We start from the raw sequence: 26,033 nt of genomic DNA, 5'->3' as shown, positions 1-26,033 counted from the left end.
GATAGATAGATAGATAGATAGATAGATAGATAGATAGATAGATAGATAGATAGATAGATGCATGTGAATGTAAACACCCGGAGTACTGCAGGAGGATGTAACGTGAACCACACACAGAATCATTAATTTACCATATGACAACTACAGAAAGAAATTAACACATGACAATGATTGGATAATGACACTGTGTACATTCTAACACCTGGAGACTTCCTAAAACTCTATAGAGTTAATTAAAACCCAACTGAATATCAATAGAGTGCTGCCTGGCGGGTTCCTGGGGTAGTCAACAAATTAGACATCTATAAAACCTCAGTATGTGTTTCCTCCTCCGGCTGTGGACAGAGATCTCCAGGGGAGCGTCTCAGTATCCGACCCCAGCGTGAGGCTCTGATGATGGGATCAGTGCACAGGGCAGCGTGGGACTCAGCTCTGGAGCTCAGACTCTGAGCCTGATCTCTTAGACGCCTGACTGATCTCACACAATCTCCAGCTGCTTAAAGACTCTTCTGATGGAGACCAAGCTCATGACACACAACACTAACTGGATTTAGACAAAACTTAAGCAAGATTCAACTCAAAGTTTAAGTTAGGGTTAACTTAAAGAGATCATCATTATTGTTATAATTAGACATACAAATAGAAATACATTACATAAAAATATGTAATAATGGAAATATATATTTCTATTGTACTATACAGTACTTCTCGAATAATAATGATAGACATTATTTTTTAAGAAACATGATATTGCATTTGTTTTCATGTTTTAATTTAAACAGTACATTCAGAGATTTGTTTGCCAAAAAATGACAGAAATTATTAAAATTTAATTGGATTATGTTTAGGGTAGCAAAGAGGTAGAATATTTTTGGTACATTTCCAAAAATGTCCGATATTTTCTGAAGGTTTCCAAAAAATCCTGGAAAGTTTCCAGATATTTATTTGAAATTCTCTGCCACTTTACAACAATAATAATATTTTAAAATAAATAAATTATATTACATTTTATGGCTTCATTTAATTACTACAATTTTTGATAATACACTGGTATTACATCATAAAACACAGAATCCAGAAAAATTAAAACAACCAACAGAATTAATATTAATTTATTCATTATCAATATATTTGTGACCCTGGAGCACAAAAGCAGTCTGAAGTCACTGGTGAAAATTAGTAGCAATAGCCAAAAAAACATTGTATGGGTCAGAATTATAGATTTTTCTTTTATGCCAAAAATCATTAGGATATTAAGTAAAGATCATGTTCCATGAAGATGTTTAGTAAATTTAAGTAAATATATCAAAACTTAATTTTTGATCAGTAATATGCATTGCTAATAATTCATTTGGACAACTTTAAAGATGATTTTCTCAATATTTAGATTTTTTTTGCACCCTCAGATTCCAGATTTTCAAATAGTTGTATCTCAGACAAATATTGTCCTCCTAACAAACCACACATCAATGGAGAGATGATTTATTCAGCTTTCAGATTGTGTATAAATCTAAATTTTTGAAAAATTTACACTTATGACTGGTTTTGTGGTCCAGGGTCACATTTAGAAATTGAATATACTTATAAATTGGTAAAGTTTTATGAATTAAATTGACTTTTTTCATGCGTTTTGATTATTAAAATTCAATTCAACCAGTAAAATCTAGAAATGTTTTAATTGAAAATTGAACTTGAGAAAAAATAAATAAATCAGAATTTTGAAAAAAATAAAATGGGTTCTAAATATGTCTTTTAGAAACTCAACTAATTGTATGCATCACATTTGAAAGGTCTCGTCTCATTTCCCATGTTCTGAAGTTACAACCTGCGCTTCTGGATCACATCAACACTCTCTCACAAATGTGGGAGAAAAACGTACTCGGTTACTAACGTAACCTCAGTTCCCTGAGATGAGGGAACGAGTACTGCGTAAGCTAGCTTACGCTATGGGAAAAGGTCCCCTTTTCTCGAGAATATGAAGCCAAAAATTATCCTTAATTTTTAAATAATGTAAAACGCAGTGCTGCAGCACAGCAGACCCAAGCGAAGCGGCTCGCGCGCTTATTGGCTGTGCTGCGGCAACTGCAGCAACCTATGGTGAGGCGGCGGAGAGTAACGAACCAATGGGGGCGCTTCGCGCCCATTGGACGTCAGAGCGCGCCAAAATAGGCGTGGCTGGAACTATATAAGCCACCGCTTCACCATAGGGATCAGGTTTTAAATCGACTGAAGCGATCACCCGGTCCGAGCACATAGCACGGCAGGTTACGCAGTACTCGTTCCCTCATCTCAGGGAACCGAGGTTACGTTAGTAACCGAGTACGTTCCCTTTCGAGAGTACTCTCGTACTGCGTAAGCTAGCTTACGCTATGGGAACACAATGTAAAACGCCGTGCGTGCTCGGGAACTTCGACCTGTCACAGCCCGAGGCGAGAGCTCGGGGCTTTATAGCAGGAGAAATCCCAGTCCCAACAGCCAACCTTAGTGAGCTTTATATAGGGAACGAAAAAAGGGGGACGTGATAAGGCTTAGCACGTCTATATAGAAAGTACCCTGGCCTGCAGGGCAGGGACTTGCAGATTATAGAATCTAATAAATGTGGACGGAGAGGCCCACCCTGCCGCCGCACAGATATCATCCAGTGGTATCCCGCAGGACCACGCCCATGACGAGGCCATACCTCGGGTGGAATGGGCTCTGATGCCGAACGGGCAGTGAAGGCCCTTAGATTTGTAAGCCAGCGAGAAAGTGTCTACTATCCATCGCGATAGGCTTTGCTTCGTGGTGGCGAGACCTCGGGTGCGCCCACCAAAGCATATGAAGAGCTGGTCCGACCTCCTGAATAAGGCGGAGCGCGCAATATAGGTTTTAAGAGCCCTGACGGGGCAGATGAAGCTTGCGTTGCTTTCGTCGCTTTGCGAGGAAAGGGCTGACAGCGAGATGACCTGCGCTCTGAACGGTGTTGAGAGCACCTTGGGGACATAGCCGTGTCTTGGTCTGAGAATGACTCTGGAGTCATTAGGCCCAAACTCGAGACAGTCAGCGCTTACAGATAGCGCATGTAAATCCCCCACTCGCTTGACTGAGGCCAGAGCCAGTAGAAAAGCGGTTTTGAACGAAAGAAGCTTCATATCGACAGACTGAAGCGGTTCAAAAGGGGGGCCCTTTAAGGCCTCTAGGACCGTAGACAGGTCCCAGGAAGGGATTGAAGGGGGTCGGGGAGGGTTCATCCGACGAGCTCCCTTAAGGAAACGAATGACCAGTTCGTTTTTTCCCAGTGATAGGCCGGCCACCGGAGCATGAGAAGCTGCAATGGCTGCCACATACACTTTGAGCGTAGACGGGGATCTGCCCGCATCTAAACGCTCCTGTAGGAAGGAGAGTATCTCCGTCACGTCACATAAGTGAGGGTCTAGGTTCCGTGTCCCGCACCAGGTGGAGAACACTGACCATTTCTGCGCGTATAGGCGCCTGGTTGAGGGCGCTCTGGCTTCCGTAATGGTCTTTAACACTCCCTCAGGGAGGTTCCCGGGTACCCGTTGAGGGGCCATACATGAAGGGCCCAAAGTTCGGGGTGGGGATGCCAGAGCGCGCCCTTCAGCTGCGTGAGGAGATCTTTCCGCAGCGGTATTGGCCATGGGGCTGTACTGGACAGCTGCATCAGCTCGGAGAACCAAGGTTGGGTCGTCCAGAGTGGGGCTACTAGCAGCATAGCACATCTGCTCTTCCTGACCCGATCGACGACCTGCGGTAGCATCGCGACCGGTGGGAAGGCATAAAACGGGCGTCTGGGCCAATCGAGGGCCAGCGCGTCCCTGCTCTTTGAAAAATATATTGGGCAATGAGCGTTGTCTTCTGAGGCGAAGAGGTCGACCTCTGCCCTGCCGAAGATGCTCCACATCAACTGAACCGTCTGTGGGTGAAGAGACCACTCCCCAGGGGGAACATTCGCCCTGGAAAGCATGTCCGGGCCCCGGTTCAGGATGCCAGGTACATGCGCTGCCTTTAGCGAGCGCAGATTGTAATGTGCCCATGTCAGAAGACGTTCGGTCAGGGTGTGCAAGGTTTCTGACCTGACACCACCCTGGCGATTTATGTAGGCCACCACTGACATGCTGTCTGATCTGACCAGAACGTGGTGGCCCTTTAAAAATGGGAGGAAAGCTTTCAGGGATAGTTCGACCGCTATCATCTCCAGACAGTTTATGTGTAACAGTCGCTCCGGGCTCGACCAGAGGCCGGAGGCAGACCTGCCCTCGTACAGGGCGCCCCAACCGAGGTTGGATGCATCTGTCGAGACTACGTTCCATTTCGAGACAGCGCCCGTGCTTACGCCTAACTGATACCAGTTGGCTATTTTCCAAGGGGCCAGAGCTGTGATGCAGCCGTGGGTCACCCTGATGCGCGCGCGGCCGGAAATCCAGGCGAACCATGTACTGATAAGTCTGCCCCTCGAAGGCGAATCTCAAGAATGGCCTGTGATGGGGTGCTATTTGAATGTGAAAGTAAGCGTCTTTCAGATCCACTGAGAAAAACCAATCCCTCGGGCGAATTTGCGCGAGTATTTGTTTGGTAGTTAACATTTTGAACGATCGCGTCATAAGCGCTTTGTTCAAACGTCTGAGATCTAGGATGGGTCTGAGACCGCCATCCTTTTTTGGTACGAGGAAGTAGCGGCTGTAAAAGCCTGACTCGCGCTGCGCAGGGGGACAGTTTCTATCGCCCCTTTTGCAAGAAGGTTTATCAGTTCGGCGCGAAGGACGTGTGTCATTTCGCTTTTCACTTTCGTTTCGACCACGGCGCGAAAGCGCGGCGGTCTGCGAGCGAACTGGAGCGAGTAACCTAGTTTTATTATATTCAAAACCCAATTTGATATGCCGGGGATGGCCTGCCATGCAGCGGCTCGTGCGGCTATGGGTTGAATGTGCTTCGGGCACTGGCCGCCTGTTATGAGGGGACCAGTAGCTCGAGTATGCTGTGCTTGTGACACTGTGGTGACAGCGCTTATTTGTAGAGTTGCGCACTGAGAAGTGGGCACGCGCGCTACATTTAGAGCACCTCCGGCGCGAGCGGGAAGGTGGGCATGAAAGGAGACCCGAGTGAGTCTTTGTGACACTTGGGGGAGTGTGTATACATGTAGGGGTGCGTACTGTGTAGTGGGCACACTGCCTACATAGAAAAAGCTCTTTTTGTGCTTTATTGAGGTCGCCGTGAAAACGGCGTTTGTGTGCAGGCGTGCGTGCATTGTAACAGGCTCGTTTACTGCAGTATAGACATCTCCAACCGCCTTTAGTGAGGGGATTGGAGGAAGCATGTGAGGTTTCTTGTGTGGTGGTCCGGCCGCAGCGGGACTTAACCACGGTCTTTTCAGCCCGAAGGTCAGGAGGGCTTTGGAGGCTCGGGGTTCAGCACAATCCTGGGCCGAGGTCCCCGTCTCTCTGGCGGTTTGCGGCTCGTAGAGCGAGAGCGGTGCTGGGTTTTGGTCGCTGGGCGAGACTGTAAGTCTGGCTGCGATGGCTTCGAGGTCTGAGGGGGCGGCGCATTTCTACGGCGTCCCGCAGCAGAGCTAGAGCGTTTCGGCAGGAAGTGTCTCATTGCCTGTGACGTTTTCTGAGCCTCAGTGAAGCGTTCAGCGAAACCCTTAACCGACTGGCCAAAGAGGCCGGAAGGCGAGATAGGAGAGTCGAGAAAGGCGGATTTGTCGGCATCTTTCATCTCCGTGAGCGTGAGCCAGAGGTGTCGCTCTAAAACAGCGAGGCTTGCCATGCTTCGGCCGATCGCTTGTGCTGTGGTCTTTGTCGCACGCAGGGCTAGATCAGTAGCGCTGCGGAGATCTTTAAAGTCATAGGTATCTGGGGCAGACTCACGCGGGGAGTGTTCCGGCGTGAGCTCGCGTGTAGCAGTATGCTCAGGCATTCTCTGATCGCGGCGTTTCTTACGCGGCACTTGAGAGAGAAGAGGCAGAGCGGGTGGAGCATCGTGGCTGGTTTGAGCTAATCAAGCCCGCAGGGTCGATATAGCCATGTCGTCGCACTCAGGGCAGCCGCCCTTGAAGAGTGCGCTCTCAGCATGCTCGCGGCCCAGGCAGGAGACACAGATGATGTGGCGGTCCTCGCTGGGCAGAGAGCCTCGGCAGGAAGCGCAGGCCCGAGGCATTTGAAACAATGCCTCGAATTCTGGAGGAAAAAAGTGTGATGCAGCGGCAAACACACTAGCTTTGAAAAGGATATAGTCACGCCGGATGGCGCAGCAGGAAGCGAGTGCTGAAGGCGGCGTCGAGATGAAGCACGAGCCGGCGTCCTCAGATCTGCGTTGCAGTGCTATCCCGCTGAGAGGCTTTTCGACGGCGTGTAGAGGCTTCTCCGGAGAAGACAGCGAAGTGCAGGTGAGATCGCTGAAGGAGATGAAATCTGATCCCTATGGTGAAGCGGTGGCTTATATAGTTCCAGCCACGCCTATTTTGGCGCGCTCTGACGTCCAATGGGCGCGAAGCGCCCCCATTGGTTTGTTACTCTACGCCGCCTGCTGTGCTGCAGCACTGCGTTTTACATTATTTAAAAATTAAGGATAATTTTTGGCTTCATATTCTCGAGAAAAGGGGACCTTTTCCCATAGCGTAAGCTAGCTTACGCAGTACGAGAGTACTCTCGAAAGGGAACTGAACTTGCAGATGAAACGTGAGATGAAATTCAAATGGCTCATGGGTGGATTTCTGTTCTTTTTGGGAATGGTAAATGTCAGGCTAAAGCTCAGGAGAGGCCACGGCTCATTTCCATGGGTGGCACGATACAGCTCTGTTGTCAGAGCAGACGCTCCGGACCACATGTCAGCATTTCCTTCAGCTTGTTCTTCCAACAGAGACACAGAAAATGCTTTTGTAAGCCCTTCAAGACTCACAATACCCTGTGAACAAGCTTCACAAGAAGAGTCTGTTCACGTTTGGTTGGCAGTTTTTCTCCGTCAGGTCGATGCTAACGGCCAGATATGATCAATAACTACAACTGTGCCAAACTCAATAAACTGAACAGAGAAAGAGTCAGCTTATCAGATATGACTGGAATTGTAAATGCAGTGCAACTGCTAATATGCAAATTGCTATGCAATTTATATTTTATATATAGTATAAGCAGTTTTTAATGAAATAAATACTTTTGATAAATTTATTTTGATGGTGTTTCTTTTAGAAAACCATACACTTATGATTCATTCACAATAAGACCAGAAATGTCGATTAAATTGTCAATTACAAGTTGACTTACAGTAAAACTCAAAACAGCCCAATATGATCAATATGAGAACTACAATTACACCCAGTGAATGAAAACGAGTAACGCACAGAGAGAGAGCCTGCTAGTCAAATATTGCTTGGCTCTTATTGAAGGATGTTCCTGCCAAGAATTGGGCTGTAAACGTGGAGGAGATCCTTCACTGAGCCCACGAGACAGGTGCAGCCCATGCAGACGATAATCTACAGAACGCTACTCAAGCAAATGAAACCGGTTATTTTTAGGAAACTGCTATCACAAAGCTGCTGTAGGGAAAAATAATCAGATCCCTGAGGTCATGAAGGTGAGGTTTCTGCTCAAAGGGTCACTGCAGAACTACGACTGCGTTTGGACGTCAACAATGTGTCTCTAATGCATTCAACATCAAGAGCAGCTGGTAACGTCTCACGGTTCAGTTAAGCCAAGTCGATCACACAATTCCTGGAAAACACGGTTAGCAAGCGGAAAAGCGTCCTGACATTTATCACATGCTGGGAGGAAAGTGTTTATGTGTAGCATCAACTGGGCCCTGTGATTTCTGCAATACAGAAAATATGGATATGAACTAGTGTCTGTGAATCTAGCACAAAGACACTGCTATTGAAATGTGAAGTCTGCATGTTCTGTGTGAATGAGTGGCACAGTTTGGTCTACTTCACAGTCAAGCACACGTGACGCTCATGGAGTGTTTTCAGCATCTTGCATCATTATATTAGAAAATGAACATATTAACTTCATTTACAGAGCTGCTCTGAGCAAACACTATAAACAAATATACACAGGAACTCAAAGATCTTCACTACAACCCATAGAAAATTCATACAGATTTAAAAATTTGAAAAAATAAAAAATTCACAAAACAGAATTTTAGAACAAATAAAATGAAAACTTTTAATAAACTGCTGCTAGATTTGATAAGTTTCATGACTTTAGTTTACCCATGCTTTTGGATATTACACATGCTTTTTAATTACTAAAATGTATTTTGATCCAGAAAAAAATATCACAAAACAAAACTTTGGCACAAATTAAATTAAATTTTGGGGGAAAAAACTACAACAAATTTCATGGGACCATACAAATGCCATACAATGTCAATAAATTGTTGTTAAATTGTAAAAATATTTAATTTATTAGAACATTTACCCCTGGTTTCACAGACAGGGCTTAAGACTAGTCCTAGACTAAAATGTAAGTCTAAGCTGTTTCCACTGAAATAAACTTGCACTGACTGATCTTAAAAATATATCAGTGCCTTTTTAGTTTTAAGATGCACATCGGTAATGTTTTTTTCTAAGCATGTTTATAAAAATTACTTAAATGTCCTAATTGATCTATGGTCTAATCCTGGCTTAGTCTAAGCCCTGTCTGTGAAACCGGGCCTTAATTTATTATTCATTAATTAGTGCATTTCAAGTTTCTGTAAACTTTTAATAAACTGTTCGTACATTATATTCATTTGGTTATCAATTCATGACTTTGTTAATTAGACTTGCTTTTCGATTACTAAAACTTCATTTAATCAATTATACAGTACAGAAAAGAAAATAATAAAAAATAATTTGGAAAAAAAAAAATAAAACAGACTTTGCAAAAGAAAGAAATAACTCAAAAAAGAGAGAGATTTTATAGTGCCCTATATCAGAGTAGATGAAGCTGATTGAGAAGCCAGTGCACAAAATATTACAGTAGGTTGTGCTCTTTTTACCCTGGCTCTTTTCACACGTTAGCTTCTCTTACTTTCACTGTCTTCCTCGTTTTCATGGGTAATGCACCCGAGTTGGGTTTAAAACTCAGAGTGATTGATTAAGTGCCGGTCAAATCAGCGACGGACAATAGAGAGTAGGAAAGGGCAATCCATCACGATGAAGGCTGATGCCAACGCACAGCACACCAGATAAATGGCTGCACGAAAAGCAGGTAAGGGAAGAAGAAGAAGAAGAAAAAAGAAAGTTTCCTCCTCCTGTTCCTCCTCTCCGCTCACGAGGGGAAAGATCGGAATCCCCGTTTCTGGAGCAGCACGGTTTTTCCACCTGAATTATGCATGAGTGAATCAAAGTGTGTGTCGTCATCAAGGCCTGATTCTAGATTCTGTGTGTGTGTGTGTGTGTGTGTGGGTGGATGCATATGTGTGTGTGTTTCAGATAGATGGCAGCTTTCATCGTTGAGTCAGAAGCTAACAGAGGAGAGAAACAAAACGTGAGACGCTGCTGAATGTGGGATTTGTGCAATACTGGCTCTAATTAACCAACGTGTTTAACCCCTGAAATATTTACTTGAAGTACCGCCTGAGAAATTGAATTAATATTGCAGTAATTTAGTATTTTTAGAATTTATATTTCAATAATATTTTTGTTCTCTGATGTTGATAAATTGTTGCATGAACTAGTTTCATCATATTCAAAGAGTGAAATTCAAATATTGCTTTTGAGTAAAAAGGTTCAGAACCACTGCAGTTAAGTCATTAGTAACCACTAAACTGTACTGTTTAACAAGGTATGCTAATGTCCTGTTCCAGCGGAGATCAGGAGGGTGCTGGGTACGGGACGAACACCAAACAGACAGTCGAACATATAAACAGTGGAAACTATGATGGCTAGCGTGATGCTGTGCAGTCCACAGCTGCACAAGAACATCAACCATCAGCTGAGAGCAAACATCTGCTGTCCCGAACCTCAAGAGCAGACTCACAAAACCTGCACGTCATGTTTGTGTGATTTCACTGCATCGCAGACACTAACCACTCACAATCCAGTTCAGCCTGGAGCTGATTTGCATAATGGCTTCAGTAAATAAGCACTAAAACAATATGGACATCACATAAACGACGCCACCTGCAGGCGCAGCGAATCCTCTCTTCACATCTCTCTCCAGCGACTGATCTATGAGACATTATTTGATCAAACCAGAGTTGTTGAGCTGAAACAGTTGAAGTAATCGCACAGGCAAAACAAACAAACCGCTTCAGATTCCCACAGAAGCCATTTCCAGTTAAGCAAAAGACTAAAGCAAAACTGTTTGATCATGCAGTTGGGTTCAAAACTAGCATGAGATCCAACACTCAACAAAACAGAACAACAGAAGGCCATCTGCCTTGACTTGCTTTGCACTAAACCTGAGAAACACCCTGCTAAAAAAAGCAATTGCTGTAGAAAGGTTCTAATGAAACGTTGGCACCCTGTGGATTAATAAGCAGCTGTGTTTGTCCTACCGTCCTTCCTGTAGAGCGCTATCTCCACCTTCCTCTCTTCTGACCCCAGCAGCGCTTGTGCCATCTGTGCGATGGCCAGCCTCTTGGTGTGTGGGCCGTACAGGAAGTTGCAGGTGCAGGGCTTTTGCATGATTTCAGCCCTCGTGTAGCCACACATGTGACAGAAGCCATCGTTACAGAAGATGATGGCACAGTTCTCCACCCGTGCATTGGCTATGATGAACTTTCTACCTATAAAAGAGAGAAAACAACCACTTTAGTATGTGTATAATCACGGGGCATTTGGTGATTGGTGTGCAAAATGTGCTTTCTTCAGTTTGGTGCATTGATTATGAAGTCAGGTCCACTTTGCATATTTTTTTTTTGTTGTACAGATTGTACAGTGGGCCCTGTCTGAAATTGTTTAATTTGTACTGTATGTCCATTCTATTTATTTATTTGTGCTATTTACACAATGTTTACTTCTTCTTTTTTTTTGTTGTTGTAGGTGTCCAGAAACTAATTTAAAATAGCACTGCATAGTCTTCACTGTAAAATAAAATACACAGTCAAACCAAAATGTATTCAGACACCTTCAACATTTCTCACATTATCACAGTTTATTTGTTATAGTTTAGAAATTGGTAATAAAATATGACAAGAACTCTAGAGTTAACCTGTGTCAGAACAAATTCATCTTGATAATGTCAGATAACTTTGATAGAAAAATATGTAATGGAATCAACCAAAACTTCAGACAACTGTCAGTATGACAATATTTACACAAATTTGTTGAACAGTTCCCAAGCAAGCAATGCTTAATTTGGTTCAGTCTGTGGTGTGAAAAGGTTGCATTAACAATTAAAGAAAGAAACACTTAAGCAAGAAATGGTCAGGTCCCTAATTTATTTTATTTTTTTTATCAATTTCACTGGTAGTCTACAGTATGAAGAATTTATTTCACAGTTCGCTGTATTTTGCTATACTCACTTACATAAATGAACTAGTGTCTGCACCCACTAGTAAAAAATATAATCAATTACATTTGATTTTTGGTTTGACTGTGGATAAATTCTTTTAAAAACTACTAAGTAATTCAATCAAGAGCAGTGAGTGATTTACTTTCATTTTCATACAGTAAAGACACTGACAGCAGAGCTAGTAAATTAGGCGCGGTCACTTTAAGAGACAATGCATCCATTATAATGATACACATCCGATTTCTTTCTCAACGCTTTACTTTCACTTAAGACATAACCACATACTTTTTCGAACACACTTTCCAAGACGGGTATTTTGACATATTTTGTATGTTTTTGTTGTCAGTACAAAAGCAAGAAGACTTTGAGACGCCCTGAACACCAGAACACTGCGGTGCTGAATTGAGCTCTTTCGCTTTTCGCTCTTTTTTTCTGCATGTTTAAACTGCGATTTGTATTTGTTCGTTCAGGTGCAGGAGGACGCGAACATCCTGAAGGAGAGCTCGGTTCAGTGTTGCTGTCTGTGAGACGCGGCTCTCTCGTGCGCACCGAACACAGTGCGAGTCACCAGCTGCTCAGTTCAGCCTTCCCGCATCGCGGGGCTGAAGCCAACTTGATGTGTTGAATGCTCGGAGCACGTTATAAAAAGTATTTTTAAAATACACATTTCTGTTTTAATAAATGATCACAGTAAATCATAGCATATTGCCTAAAACATAAGGTAGGTACAGAAATAATCAGTGATACATTTGCGACCTCAAAAAAAATTGGGTCGCAATGTCATTTCAAAAGGTCGCATATGCGACCATTTTGGTCGCAGTGTAGTACCCTGATACTATTAAATATATAACAAAATTAAGAAAGAAAGAAAGAAAAAGAAAGCTAATTGAATACTATTTTACAAAAATATATTTTTATAGAAATTATTTATGTACAATTAAATTAAAAGAAAGATATGAAAAATCTAAAGATTAATAAATAAATTTAAAAAAAAATTCAAATTTATAAAAATGTAAAAATATTTACATAAATGTTTTAAGGAATTTATTTAGAATTTTTTATTTATATAAATGTAATTAGGAAATTTACTTGGAATTTTTTTCAATATCATTTTATCTAAAAAAAACAAAACAAATTTCTTTATACCTTTTTTATATGTTCTTTTCTCAATTTTTTTCATAAATTTTTCCCTTTACAAAAGATAGTAATATAATACACTGTAGTAATTTACAACAAAGATAATAATAGAATAGAATAGAATAGGTTAGGATAGGGATAGAATAGGAACACAATAGATTCACATTCACATTCTATAATGGCTTTTTAATTGCTCGTCTTTTTTGAGTTCATATACTAAATTTCAGTTGATCTTCTTTTAATTTCTAATTTACATATCGATTTGTGGTCTTTTCTTGCATCTGCATAAAAATAAAGACTAAAATCTACACTAAAACTACAAGTTCTCGGTTCTGTAGCAGTGCAATGATGCCATTTTCTTGCAGATCTACTTTCTCCGAAGGCCACTTATTAGTCAAGGCCTCTTGTGATCTGTTCTCACCCTCTTTGACACTTAGAATGAATCAAACTGTTTTAAACATCCCTTTAAGACTTCTTTATGTAAATGACCTCTGCTCTGTAACTTTCGATTGTAGGGTCGATACGGAGATGAATGGATTTGCCTCAGTGACAAATTAACAACAAAAGTCCATTACTGAGAGAGAGTGAAGTTTGAAGCAAGCACCCAGGGCCGAGCGACTCTCTTTACAGTCCTTGAACAAGATTTATCACTGACGCTTTTCTGAGGACATCCAAATATGGGATGGAAATTACTAATATGGGAGGTTTCCAGTTAAGTGAGGTGAGCCACTTATGGCTGCGCTCCAGATCTGATACATTACGGACTGTAATTTCAGCATGTAATACAAGCATCTGACAAACTCTTATCATCAATTTACAGTGCCTTTTTTGGGAGAAACATTTAATATCTACACACTTACAGATAACGTCATCATGATAAATGACCATTGAAGAAACTAGCTTGACACACCACTAAACATTATAACTAAAGTATAACTAAATATGCACTTTAAATGTTTAATATTTTAAAAAATTACTATATAAAAGAAAAGGAAAATTATTCTACTAATATTTTTCTTGTTTTTGTAAGATATCCTAGAATCTCTAATTGTATACAAAGAGAAGCAAGCGGAAAATAATTAACATACTTTATTGTTTTTGCAAGGTTCACCCTAGAATTTTTTACTATGTGAAAATGAGTAACAAGAGTAAAAAAAATTAAATAAAAAATAAAATAATATATATATATATATATATATATATATATATATATATATATATATATATAAAATATAACAAAATTTACCCCATAATTATTTTACTGTGTGAAACAAGAAAAAAATGTAAAAAATAAAAGACTTTTTGATCATATCCACGTCCAATTTGTCCCAGGCGGCGACCACCCAGTCCACAAGCAGGCGTCGGGCGGGGGCTTTTAAGTTACCTCCGGCTGTGCCATCCACTGATCGTAGGCATCGTTCAGGCTCGTCTTGAAGGGTTGGTTCCACATCACATCCGGGGCTTGGATATATTTAGTGCAGTCTCCCGGGATCACCGCTGTTGTGATGTGTAGCCACATTTGAGCTCCTCTTTGGTGGCGGCACTGATGTGGCAGCGGTACGAGTCCCACGCCAGCAGCCGCGGGGTGAAGTTGAATTTTCCCACCACAGACTTCAGCCAGTCAGCCGTGAGAGCGTCATTCATCCAGCCATTCACAGAAGTAGTAATTACTGCGCTGGAGATCTGCTGCTGCATTGCCTTCACTTCACAATTAGCCCCTTTAGAAACGATATAAGGCTTCAGTTTGGTGCCGTCGGCTTTGCCAGCGAGGACAACGGTAAGATGGCTTTTCTCGTATCCTGTGGTTTTTAGAGCCACGCTCTTTGCTCCTCGTGTGTCAACAGTAGAAAGAGACACCATATCGAACCAAACTGCAGTCTCGTCCATTGCAATGATGTCTTTTCCTAAAATCTTTTTAGAACTGACAGCCTTGCTAACGTAGTCAACGTAAGAAACAAGTTTCTCAGTTAGTAGATCTGGGTCTTTATGGGCCATGCTGGTGCGACGTCGAAGTGAGAAACCATTGCGCTGTAGAAATCTTTGTAACCAACCCCTGCTAGCCACAAACAAATCTCCTCCATCACTCATGGAATTGTAGATCTCCAACGCTTTATTTTGTATCATTTTTCTTGATACTCGGTTGTGTTTGTCCCGCATGGAGTAGATCCAGTCAGGTAGCCTTGTTTCTAGCTCCAGGCTAACTTTTTTCCTCCCACCTCCAGCTACCCGTGCTCTGCTTTTGTCGGCTAATCTTGTCAGCTCATACTTCTGTTTCTTCCAGTATCGGATTCTCTTGGGGTCAATGTCAAAATATCTCGCAGCTTTTTCACCCGAATTTTCCAATTTTCACCCGAAAGAGGAAAAAATATAATCTTATATATATATATTTTATTTATTTTATTTTATTTTATTTTTTTTTCGACTGTGTGAAAATGAGAAACTAAAATGAGAAACTTTTTTTCTTGGGTTTGCAAGATTCATCCTACGATTATTTTACCAATAGGAAAATAATTAAGATAATATATATTTTTTATTGTTTGTGTGATATTCACCCCCAAATCTTTTTCCTTTCTCGTCTACGTCACTAAACATCCTCAGAGTAAATCAGCCGGTAACTCCTGCAGAATGAAATGAAACCCCATGGGTTAATTTAACATTGCTGACTTCACTTTCTCATGAGAAGCGTCTGTTTCTGGGTTTGGCTCTCAGTTACCGTTTGCAGTGTTTGTGTCCCGTGAGAGATAACAGATCTCTCTAGAACATCAGGAGTGAGACGAGCGAGACTCTTCAGACTCTTTTAGCAGAAGTCATTTACTGCTGTGGTTCTCTGCTAGTGATTCAAACACATTCTGTGTGAAATGGCACGAGTTTCTACGTGACGGTCGTGTGAAGGTCAGCCCCTCGTGACCGTCCCGTACTGTACATGTATCTGTCCCGGTGATGAAGCGTGTATGTTAATGTGCTTTTGCGCAGCAGGTTTAGTGTCTTTCACAGTTTGGTCTTGAGTTTGAGGTTTAGCAGAAGCCTGAGTCAAGCAGCAGCTGTTCTGTAGTTTATAACTGAATGAAAAGCTTGTGTTTGTGTAGAGAAAAGGTCATTTGTAGACCTTGTGCGTGTGGGTTTTATTAAAAGTGCAAAAGTACACCTACAGTTTAAATTATATATTTTAAATTACAAACATTTTTGGTTCAGCGTTGATTTAAATATTGTTTATAAAAAAAATTAATTAAATTATATTAAACGTATTAAGTTTAAGAATAAAAAACACACCTGAAATTAGAACGTAACAATAATCACTGAAGGTTTAATTTTTACTTCATATTAGATTCATTTTAATTTAGCTTTTGTGGGTAGTATACAATTTTAATAAAATTATTTACCAAAAATGTAATCAATGTTCATTTAAATTTTGTCTGTAAATAAAAACTGTAATCTGTAATTAATAAAATCTGAAATTACACAATCTAAAATGATCCATTTGGGCTGACGTGCATATATCTGTGAGGAAGAAAAAGAAATCTAACGAACAATAAAACAAACTAATATTCAGTACCTGCACTAATTATTGAACCTGTAAATATGTAGCACCATAGATGACATGTTTATCTGGTTGTAGTGAAGGGAAATCTTTAGCGGCTGCACTGGTGGTCGTTAGGTGATTAGTAACAGAGCGGCGCAGTATTGACACGTTCCTCCAGGCAACAGTAAAAACACTCACTACAGAAGCTGCTTGTGTTCCTGACGGCTTTAGCAGCTGCTTCACACTGAGACACAACACACACACTGTCTCTGTCCAGTCTCTCAGTCTCTCTGTCTCCCTCAAATGAGAACATTTACTGTCATTAATATTTCTTATTGGCTTTGGCGAGTGTTAAAATCGGAGGCTAGGTGAATGTGAACAGATGGGAAACATAAGAGGCCATAACCTTACGAAACTCCTGGAGAGACATTAGCATTACAATAAACCAAAAAAACGACATGTGCAGTTCATGAACCGTTCCACTCAATATATCCAGCAGATCGAGGTGTGCTGGAACATAGAGGACAGACAGAGACGAGATAGACGTTTAAAATGAGCCATTAGATGCCACATTACTATACTATGAGAACAATTTCTCTTCATTTTCACAAAATGCTAGATTTTATCCAGAACAGTCAGTCTGGATATTAAATGCGTCCTTCCTCCTGAGGGGAACCAGAACCTCAGTTTACTTCCATCGGCATTTTGTTAATGCATTTAAGTTTAGTAAAGGAAAACAATATTAACTTGTTTAACTGCACGCTTGGTTTGATGGAGAACCACGTGGCCAGAAAGGCTGGAAATGGAATGTTTACCAAATAATATGTTTATTATGTAAAATAATAAATAAACATTATTATATATGTAAATACATAAGTTAAAACAAATATAAATCCATTAAATTAAAAAAATCTTCATGAACATTACACAAAAATGGACTGTAAAATATATATTAAAAATTTAATATGAAAATATTATTTCATAAGTATATTAAAATATATGTAAATAAGTTTATATAAGTTAGTTATTATTTAGCATAATGTACATATCAACGTAATATATAAATATATGTAAAATATATATATATATATATATTTTATATATATATATATATATATATATATATATATATATATATATATATATATATATATTCTGTCACTTATTCTCATGACAAGAAGTGAATTTATTCAGTCGCAGAATGACTGAACAGGAAACGGTTCAGACACACGCTCCACTTCACTTTATTATCAGGTGCAAGTTAAGCGAGCGCGGATGGTCCTGTGCTCAAAGGCGGTGCGCACTTCCTTTGTCCGTATCCTTTTATGTCAAACTGCGAAATAAACTATATGCAAGCAGTGTCGTGGTCAGTTAATTCATGGAATTACCAAAAAAGGTGATTAAAGCGGACTTAAACTGTGCATGCATGTAATATATTTTATATATATTATATACAGGATATATTTATATGTATGCACGTCTAGAAATCAGCCCAGCACTGTCTCACTCATCTAACACATCCTATTTAACTCGTCAGTTCGTGATTATTTGAGCACGTCTGTCAGTGAACGCCGCCTGCAAAACACTAAAATAAATATCAAAGAAATAATGCAGTTTAACAAGAAAGTAGCCTAAATAAGAAAGTTAAATACACCGTGTCTAACGGACGCGAGGACGCAACGCAACAAAATACTCATTATAATCAGTGATGCTACACTGGATGCAGCACAACACGACATGATAAATCCCCCGTCCGGTCTGTGAAGTATTGACACTGAGTTCAAATGTCCTGTATAGACACTAGACAGACTTAACATGTCGCAACGCGGTTGTGTTGCGTCCGGTTTACTTTTCCGCCACCAAGCAAGCTCAGTAACTCCTCATCTGCACACGCTCTCTTTGAAATAGGAATCGTTGCCATATTTCATGTTACCATCTTTTATTTATCGCTGTCTCATTTGTATTTGGCCAGTTTGGAGAAAGCCTCACCAAACCTGACCAGCCAGCGTTTGCGATCACGAGAACTTGTGCGATCGCTGATGGGTGACATGAATGCAGATGACTCCAGATCGGTGAGGTGGTATTTGCTTTCCCAACAAGATCCATCGCCCAACACTAAATTCATTTGCTGAATGTATAAACTGTATTTTCCTGCGCTCAAATCTGCCAATCTAAAGGAAACGCTGTGTTTGAGGTAATTTGTTAATTACCATAGACTTAGAATTTGCAACGATTACAGTTATTACACTTATATACAAAACTTTGTATTATGCTTGCTATAGAGTTTGTGACGTCACGTGCACTACCACCGGTGGCAGTAGACAACCGCGGTAGCAACGACCTCCGTGGCGATGCAGTTGTCACAGCAACCGTCACAGCCCTAGTATTTACATGTATATATATGTCTTTATATTCATATAATTTATATTATAAATAAATATATTTAGTATATAAAAATAAAGTTTTTTCTGAAATATATACATAAATTATAAAGAAACAGTACACGTACATATGTTATGTAAAGGAAAACTTTTTATTTTGGATGCAATTAATCGTTTGACAGCACTACTTATAATGTATTTACATGTATTTCCATTTTTTATATTTTATTTATATATGTTCTGTATCTTATGTTATATTTAAAAAAAATTTTTTTTTTTTTTAATTTTTAACATTTTAATATGTATTTCATTAATATGTACAATTAGCAAATTAGGTTAAATTAAATATATTTATATTAACTTGCCATATACTCTATACTATATATATATACTATATATACTATATAATATATACATGTATTTTTTTTACAGTGTACAGTGTGTACAGTGCATAAACAATGTATACAAATTTTTAAATATGTATTTCTTCATAAGTTAATGTCTATCATGTAAAATAATTAATATTAAATATATATGTGTGTAAATATGTTTGAAATTATTTTTAGAAATGATTCTAAACAGAATCTATAAACATTTGCATATTTTCCCAAACACAGTGGATAGCAACGACAACTACTCTCATATTAGGAGCTGAAAGCACATACAAATTAGCCCAAAAACGACCACACATAAGGGCAATGGATTAGTAAAAGCTCCAGCTTTGTGGAAATATGCTGACCTTTCTGTGGTGATTTAGACGCTAAGTTCTGATTAGATAAGCCACGTACAAAGCTGCCAAGATAAATATTGAAACAATTACTGATTAGCCATACAAATACATTTAGTGTGTGCTACAAAGTATTGCACAAGAAAATAAAAAAGACAACCAACAACAAAATAAGTGAATCACACAAAAATCTGAGAATCAACTTCCCTGGACCGTGGACTGATGGGAAACTTCAGGCAACAGAGAGAGGAATCAACAGGAAGTGATTGAATCTACCGCTGATACTGACAGTGAGAAATACATCAAGCGCCTCTCTTCTCCTCAGTAGGAGTGGTGTCAACTGCATTTATCCTTTAAGTGCTTTTACATGATGGATGCTTGCACCTTCAAAAGGCCATCAGATAAAGGCCAGAAGCAAACGCTGGAGTCTTGAGTAAATGACAGATGCTTCACGGGTCAGAAGGGAGATTTTTAAAGGTGAGAGTTTCTGTGTGCAATACAGAGGTGACGTTTGCTCACAGAGATGCTACTTTCACTGCGGGAGATAAAAGCTCTTTCTCTCCGCTGTGGACGCATTTAACAAGTTTTAGATACTCCTTTTTGTTTTTCTGATGAAAGTTAACCCATGTCTGAATAAAGTAAATAAAAGTTGCTGATAAGTCTGCTACACTTTTTCATCTGTAAATGTTTTCAGGTGAATAAAGACACCTATTATACAAGCAGACAACCCAACAAAGAGGTTTTTACAATATGCTAGATAATCTTGCATGTGGATATCTCGGTTTATAGAAATCTCATTGTTTAAAATCTAAAAACATTTAGATAAAGGTAGCCATTTGCATAGAGTGTATTTGTCAATAATAATTAAAAAAATGAATTAAATTAAATTTACTTTATTATTTTGGTTTAAAAGAATGTTTCTATAGTGTTTTTAACAACAAATATTGTTGATAAATGTACTTAAAAATGATAATAACTGATAAATAATAAACATTTTAACAAAAAAAGTCATTTTATTTTCTTTTTCAGTTTTCATTTTTAAATAAAATATTTGAGTTTGATCTAAAACAAAAAGAGCATGTAAAAACTTTAAAAACAATAAAATAATTTACTTAAAATAAAAAATTAATTTGACAAAAAAAAACAATGGAAACTTAATTAAAAAACCTTAATTTTGTCTGCATGTAAATTAATGCATCACAAGAAATTAATATTTTATTTATTTATTTATTTTATTTGTTTAATTTTTAATTATGCATAGGACAAGGAAAATGACAACTAAAAAGACAAGAGAAAAGCCACTGTTATTTTACTGTGACTGCAAATCTGAAGCTCATTTTTCAATCTAACTTGTGGCGGAGACTGGGTTTTAATTGTTTGGATATCTAATCTTGTGATCTGCACACTGAGTAAACGCTACTGATGGAAAAATCGCCATTATCGGGCCAATCCAGCAGGTGTTTGGGTTCCTCGTCAGACTAACATAAGAAGAAAGAACTTCAGTGAGTGTCTTGAAAATAGAGTGAACTTCTGAAGAAACCACAGAGGAATAAAAGCAGTTCTGCAAAAACAGCCTTAATCTTGAGATTAGAAAGCGGGATCCTCATCGTCTCATTGTCTGACATTAGCAGGCTGAACAAGCACCAGTTTTAGCAGCAGACGGTATACTTCAGAGAAACAGCCACAGGCGCTCTGAAGAAAGACAGAGTGGGTTGGATAAGAGGAACTTTAACATAAGTGTGTGCGTGTTTGTGTCAAGCCTATATACAGAACACGCAAACACCACGACCAAAATAAGATGCATCACTGACGAAGGAGAGACAGATTGACTGAGGGAAACCGAGAAAGAATGAACGAATTGGAGAAAACACCCTTGGTGCATTATAATTAACATCTCTTGAGTTCTCAGCTGTCTCTTTATAGGAGGTTTAAACTGATCTCCACAACCTTTGAGTCCAGGGCTAATAAAAACCAAAGCACAATCCGTCAAGGCTTTAAAGGAACAGATCACTCAAGAAGAATGGCAAGCTGAACTCTGATGTCAACATGACTGACAGAATAGAATAGTTATAAAAGCTTTTAAGTTTAAAGGTTAGTTTCACAGATATGAACTGGTGCATTAAAAAACCTAAAACACTGTCCTGAGGACCTCTAAGGAATGAAGCCAATCTATATATAAGTATATAGTTAACTCAAAAAACAAAGATAAAGAGAGCCAGGCAGATAGATAGATGTTAATATTTAATCAAATATATTCATATATCTCAATATTAGATTTGAATGAATTTTACACTAGATTAATGCATTGATATATAAAAATGTATATCTATATTAATACATTACATATTTGTGTATTAAATACATATTAGTATTTTATGTGTTAAGTTCTTTTCCACATGAGGCATATCATTCAATCTCTTGACAGATTAAAATGTTTTTCTTGCATGCAGTGCATCAGAGTCACTAACAAACACTGAGAAAGAAAGGCACATTTGAATGGATGAAAGTGAGTTCATCTTGGTCTTTTATCTGTGAGGAAAGAACAAGCCGTGTCTCCTGAGAAAAGAGAACAATGCATTTAGCGATGAGCAGCACCTGAAAGACGACGGCACAGGAAACAGCAAATCCTCTTTGTGTGGCTTTAACAAGGAGGAAAGTGAATCTAGTTAATTGCACGTGTGTGTTTGAGGGTTTAACACAGGTGTTAGTGTGCTCTTTCTCCTGCCAGCTTGTCTTGCAGATGCAAACTTGAGCCTGTTAGAGACTGTTAGATGCAAGCTCACACCAATACAACAGCCATATGTGCATGCATATGCATATACATATTCAAAACAGCATGCATGCAAGCTGAGCTAAAGAGCAGATGCAATCACCAAGATCTTATATGCAACCAAACTCATCTTGACTTGTTTGGGACACGTCCTGCTCTGTAATTTAAACCGTACACCATGTTTCTTTATCTCTCTGACATGTAAATAATGTAACGCTTTCCTGCACACTAGTATCAGTGCAAATACTTCAACTGCAGTACAGCCAAATCTCTACAAACTAATGCTAGGTGTAGGAGTTTGCGGATTAGAGAACAGGAGTGAAAAAGGCAGAAAGGGAGAAGACAAAGTAGAATGGACACCTGTACCACGGTGAAATTTAATCACACCAACTCCTCTGACAGCATGCCGATAAGACTGTGATCTCACCCGCTCTCCATTACAGCGAGAGAGAGAGAGAGAGAGATGGCATAGCAACCACTCTGCATCCCAGAATACTGGTTGAAGTAGACCATGACAACTCAGCGAAGCAGGCGATGGAAAAACACAACTTTATATAGAAAACTATAAATACCCCACCATAATGCTGAGCAAAGTTCAGTGCAGTGGGGAAATGTGCATCTCAGACTCTCCTCTGATGCTTCTGTCCTCTAAAGACTTTATGATACGAGGTTAAAATGACAATGAGATGAGAGAAAGAACAGGAGAAAGTAGTAAGCCGTTCATGAATAGTTGGGAGAATGGAATGGGTGTAGATAGATAGATAGATAGATAGATAGATAGATAGATAGATAGATAGATAGATAGATAGATAGATAGATAGATAGATAGATAGATAGATAGATTATATATTTATAATGCATACATAATAATTTTAATAAGTTTTATATTTATATGTTCAATTATAGACGACAGGCAAATGGACGGACAGAACAATAAACCACATACAGACAATGGATAGATAGTCAATAGATGGATGAATTGCAACAGAAGGAGGAATAGAAAGAGTTCTGGCTCTCTCTCGGGACTCGGTCTCTCTGGTAGTGTCTTCAGCAGTTGCCACAGTGATGCTCGTGTTGCTGTTGTTCTCTGTTGGTCTCACGGCTCTGTGAATTCGTGTTTGGTTCTGACCTCACGCTTCAGAGACACTGGGCAACAAATATTCACCTAAAAACGGCCGTATCAGCCACGAATGCACTTGGTGGACACACATATGAGCCACTTTTATTTTTTATTATTGTTTTGTTGCAGCTATTGTTCTCATCTGACATTTCATCACATCTACCGAGTTTTTAATATTCGGCTGAGATATCAAAATCGTGTTTGCTCACAATGGGAAGCACACAGTGTTCTTTTTGAAGCGGTCTAGTGTGAGACTTCAAGGCTAGAAAACAGATCCGAGGCATTTTGCGAGAAACACTAAAGGAGAAACACTAGCAGCTTCTGGTCAGTGTGATGACCACGTGTGATGAAACGCATTTTTGAAGGACTCTTACTCTTCAATACCTCCAAAGCACTTCTCTAAAGCTTGCGATGGGTTTTGATGGAAGGTAATAAATTATTCAAAGCGCCCAAGGGAGAGACGCGGCATCTTGAAAGAGGAAGGGTAGTGTTAAGGATCAGATGGAAAGTGAAAACATATTGATTTCTGTCACTTCTGACCAAATGATGCAAACCAGACTTGATTTATAGAAATTTTGAACTGTTTCACATGCTTTGGGTCTTCATTATGAACTAATTCATCATTGAAAATTAAACAGCAATGAAGATAATTTATCATATGTGACCCTGGATCACAAAACAACTCTTAAGTAGCACAGGTACTGTATATATGTAGCAAAAATATTTTTATGTCCATTTTTCTTTTATGGCAAAAATCATTAGGATATTAAGTACAGATCATGTTTCATGAAGATATTTTGTAAATTTCCTACCTTAAATATATCAAAACATTATCTTTGATTAGCAATATGCATTGCTAAGAACTTCATTTGGACAACTTTAAAGGCGATTTTCTCAATATTCCGATTTTTTGCACCCTCGGATTCCAAATTTTCAAATAGTCAGATATTGTCCTCCTAACAAACCATACATCAATGGAAAGCTTATTTATTCAACTTTTAGGTGATGTATAAATTTCAGTTTGTTATCAGACAAACATTTGACACTGAAGCTATGATAAACCTATCAACTTAAAATGCTATAAATGCTATAAATGCTCAGAAGAATTGCACATCAGACCAGCGTGCGAATGAAAAATATTATCGGGAAGGCTTTAAAGCAGATGCAAATAATGTACTTTGTGACTCTGAATAAGTGCAGTGTCCCGTGAGAGTAACTCTACCGAGGAGTTAACACTGCTGTGAATGCATGTGGTGTTGTACAGTATATTGAGACAGAGGCACAAGATCTGCAATGACAGAATATGTGCTGTAACACTATACTACGATATTTCTTCAAAAGCAGATTGTGGAGACATTTTTATCGCCCACGAACAAGAATCGTCATAACGCACACCCCTATTCAGAATTATGGATTGACATTTACACTCTACTATTATTGACAAGGAAGTCTAACTAGAAAGTCTTCATTATCTAAGCAGTCTAAATGTTTGAAATAATCAATGGAAGACGGTCCGAAGAAACATTTGCTATTCCATAGGGAAAACATCCTATTATTCCTCCCTGGAACAAACATCAATGCACAAGGCAGTCATACAAAATTGCCCATGTTTTGCAGTGTTACTCACTAATGTCACCTTCACTATTTCCCAGCACAAAAGCTGCTTCAGGAAACAAAACAATTCCGTTCTGAGACAGATGGAAATGAAGACGGATCTGCTCTTTGAAAGCCAGTTAGATTTTGGAGGACGCTTGAGTAAGAAGATTCACATCTAAAATGCATTGCATGAACCTCCAATCCTGTCAGACCAGCGAATCCATCAGGAAAATTGAGGCTAATTAAAGTTTTAGAACTCAAAATCACATGCAAGGAGTAACAGTATCAATTCAACTCTAAATTAGGCGACATCAGTTTAGATGCATTTATCTCTTCAGACTTAAAATAACATCACATGAGACTCACAAATGAATAGGATAGTCACCAATGGATGAAAAACTGAAGTATCTGGAAATCATTTAAGTAGCAAGGAAAATAAAATTAAAATTGAAAAATAGCGGTTTGAAATATCTTCGGATCAGCAGCAAACATGTCTAAATAAAGGACGATGTGATACAGAAATTCTCTTGTCCTGCCTCTATATGATTAATAACATACATATATTTGATAATATATGTGTCCCTGGAGCACAAGAGCAGTCTTGAGTTTCAGGGGTATATTTGTAGCAATAGCCAACAATACATTGTATGGGTCAAAATTATCGATTTTTCTTTTATGCCAAAAATCATTAGGATATCAAGTAAAGATCATGTTCCATAAAGATATTTTATACATTTCCAACTTCAAAAATTTATCAAAACTTCATTTTTGATTAGTAATATGCATTGCTAAGGACTTCATTTGAACAACTTTAAAGATAATTTTCTCAATATTTAGATTTTTTTTTTGCTCCCTCAGATTCCAGATTTCCATATTTGTACGTTATCTCGGTCAAATATTGTCCTCCTAACAAACCATACATCAATGGAAAGCTTATTTATTCAGGTTTCAGATGATGTATAAATCTCAATGTTATCATTTGACACTGAAGCAATGATACTACACCTGTTTACACATTAGCAAGTCTCGTGATACCATGTTACGTCGATATATATAACATGATACTGAGTGTTATATATTATTTTACCATGGTATTCTCCAAGGTATTTGCAAGAATACCACACTGTAAAGAACGGTAACGTGTAGTTGACATGTTAATGTGTGATTTTTTACCTGTTGTGACCTTTAATACTGCTTTCATTGGAGTAATTGAATTCCCTCAAGGTGAATTATGTCATAATATTTCTGACAGGAATAAATCGTTAACGTTACCTGAAAAGCGCGGTAGTGCCATGGCAGCACAAGTCCAAAAAAACAACAACTTGTAGGCTACTCTGTGTGTGTAAT

The 26,033-nt window shown here is 39.0% G+C and overlaps 1 protein-coding gene across 1 annotated transcript in view; it reads right to left on the bottom strand.

Moving 5' to 3' along the window:
• kcnh2b (potassium voltage-gated channel, subfamily H (eag-related), member 2b) overlaps nt 1–26,033 on the bottom strand; it is a 181,516-nt gene that overhangs the window by 154,329 nt on the left and 1,154 nt on the right. The window contains exon 2 of the mRNA XM_059525264.1: nt 10,477–10,707. Coding sequence (XP_059381247.1) covers nt 10,477–10,707 — 231 coding nt within the window. The remainder of the gene's footprint in view (nt 1–10,476; nt 10,708–26,033) is intronic.

Source organism: Carassius carassius, chromosome 35 (genome assembly GCF_963082965.1).
Source record: "Carassius carassius chromosome 35, fCarCar2.1, whole genome shotgun sequence".
NCBI classification, from domain to species: Eukaryota; Metazoa; Chordata; class Actinopteri; order Cypriniformes; family Cyprinidae; genus Carassius; species Carassius carassius.
Note: the sequence above shows the minus strand (reverse complement) of the source record. Positions and strands in the feature narration are given on the sequence as shown.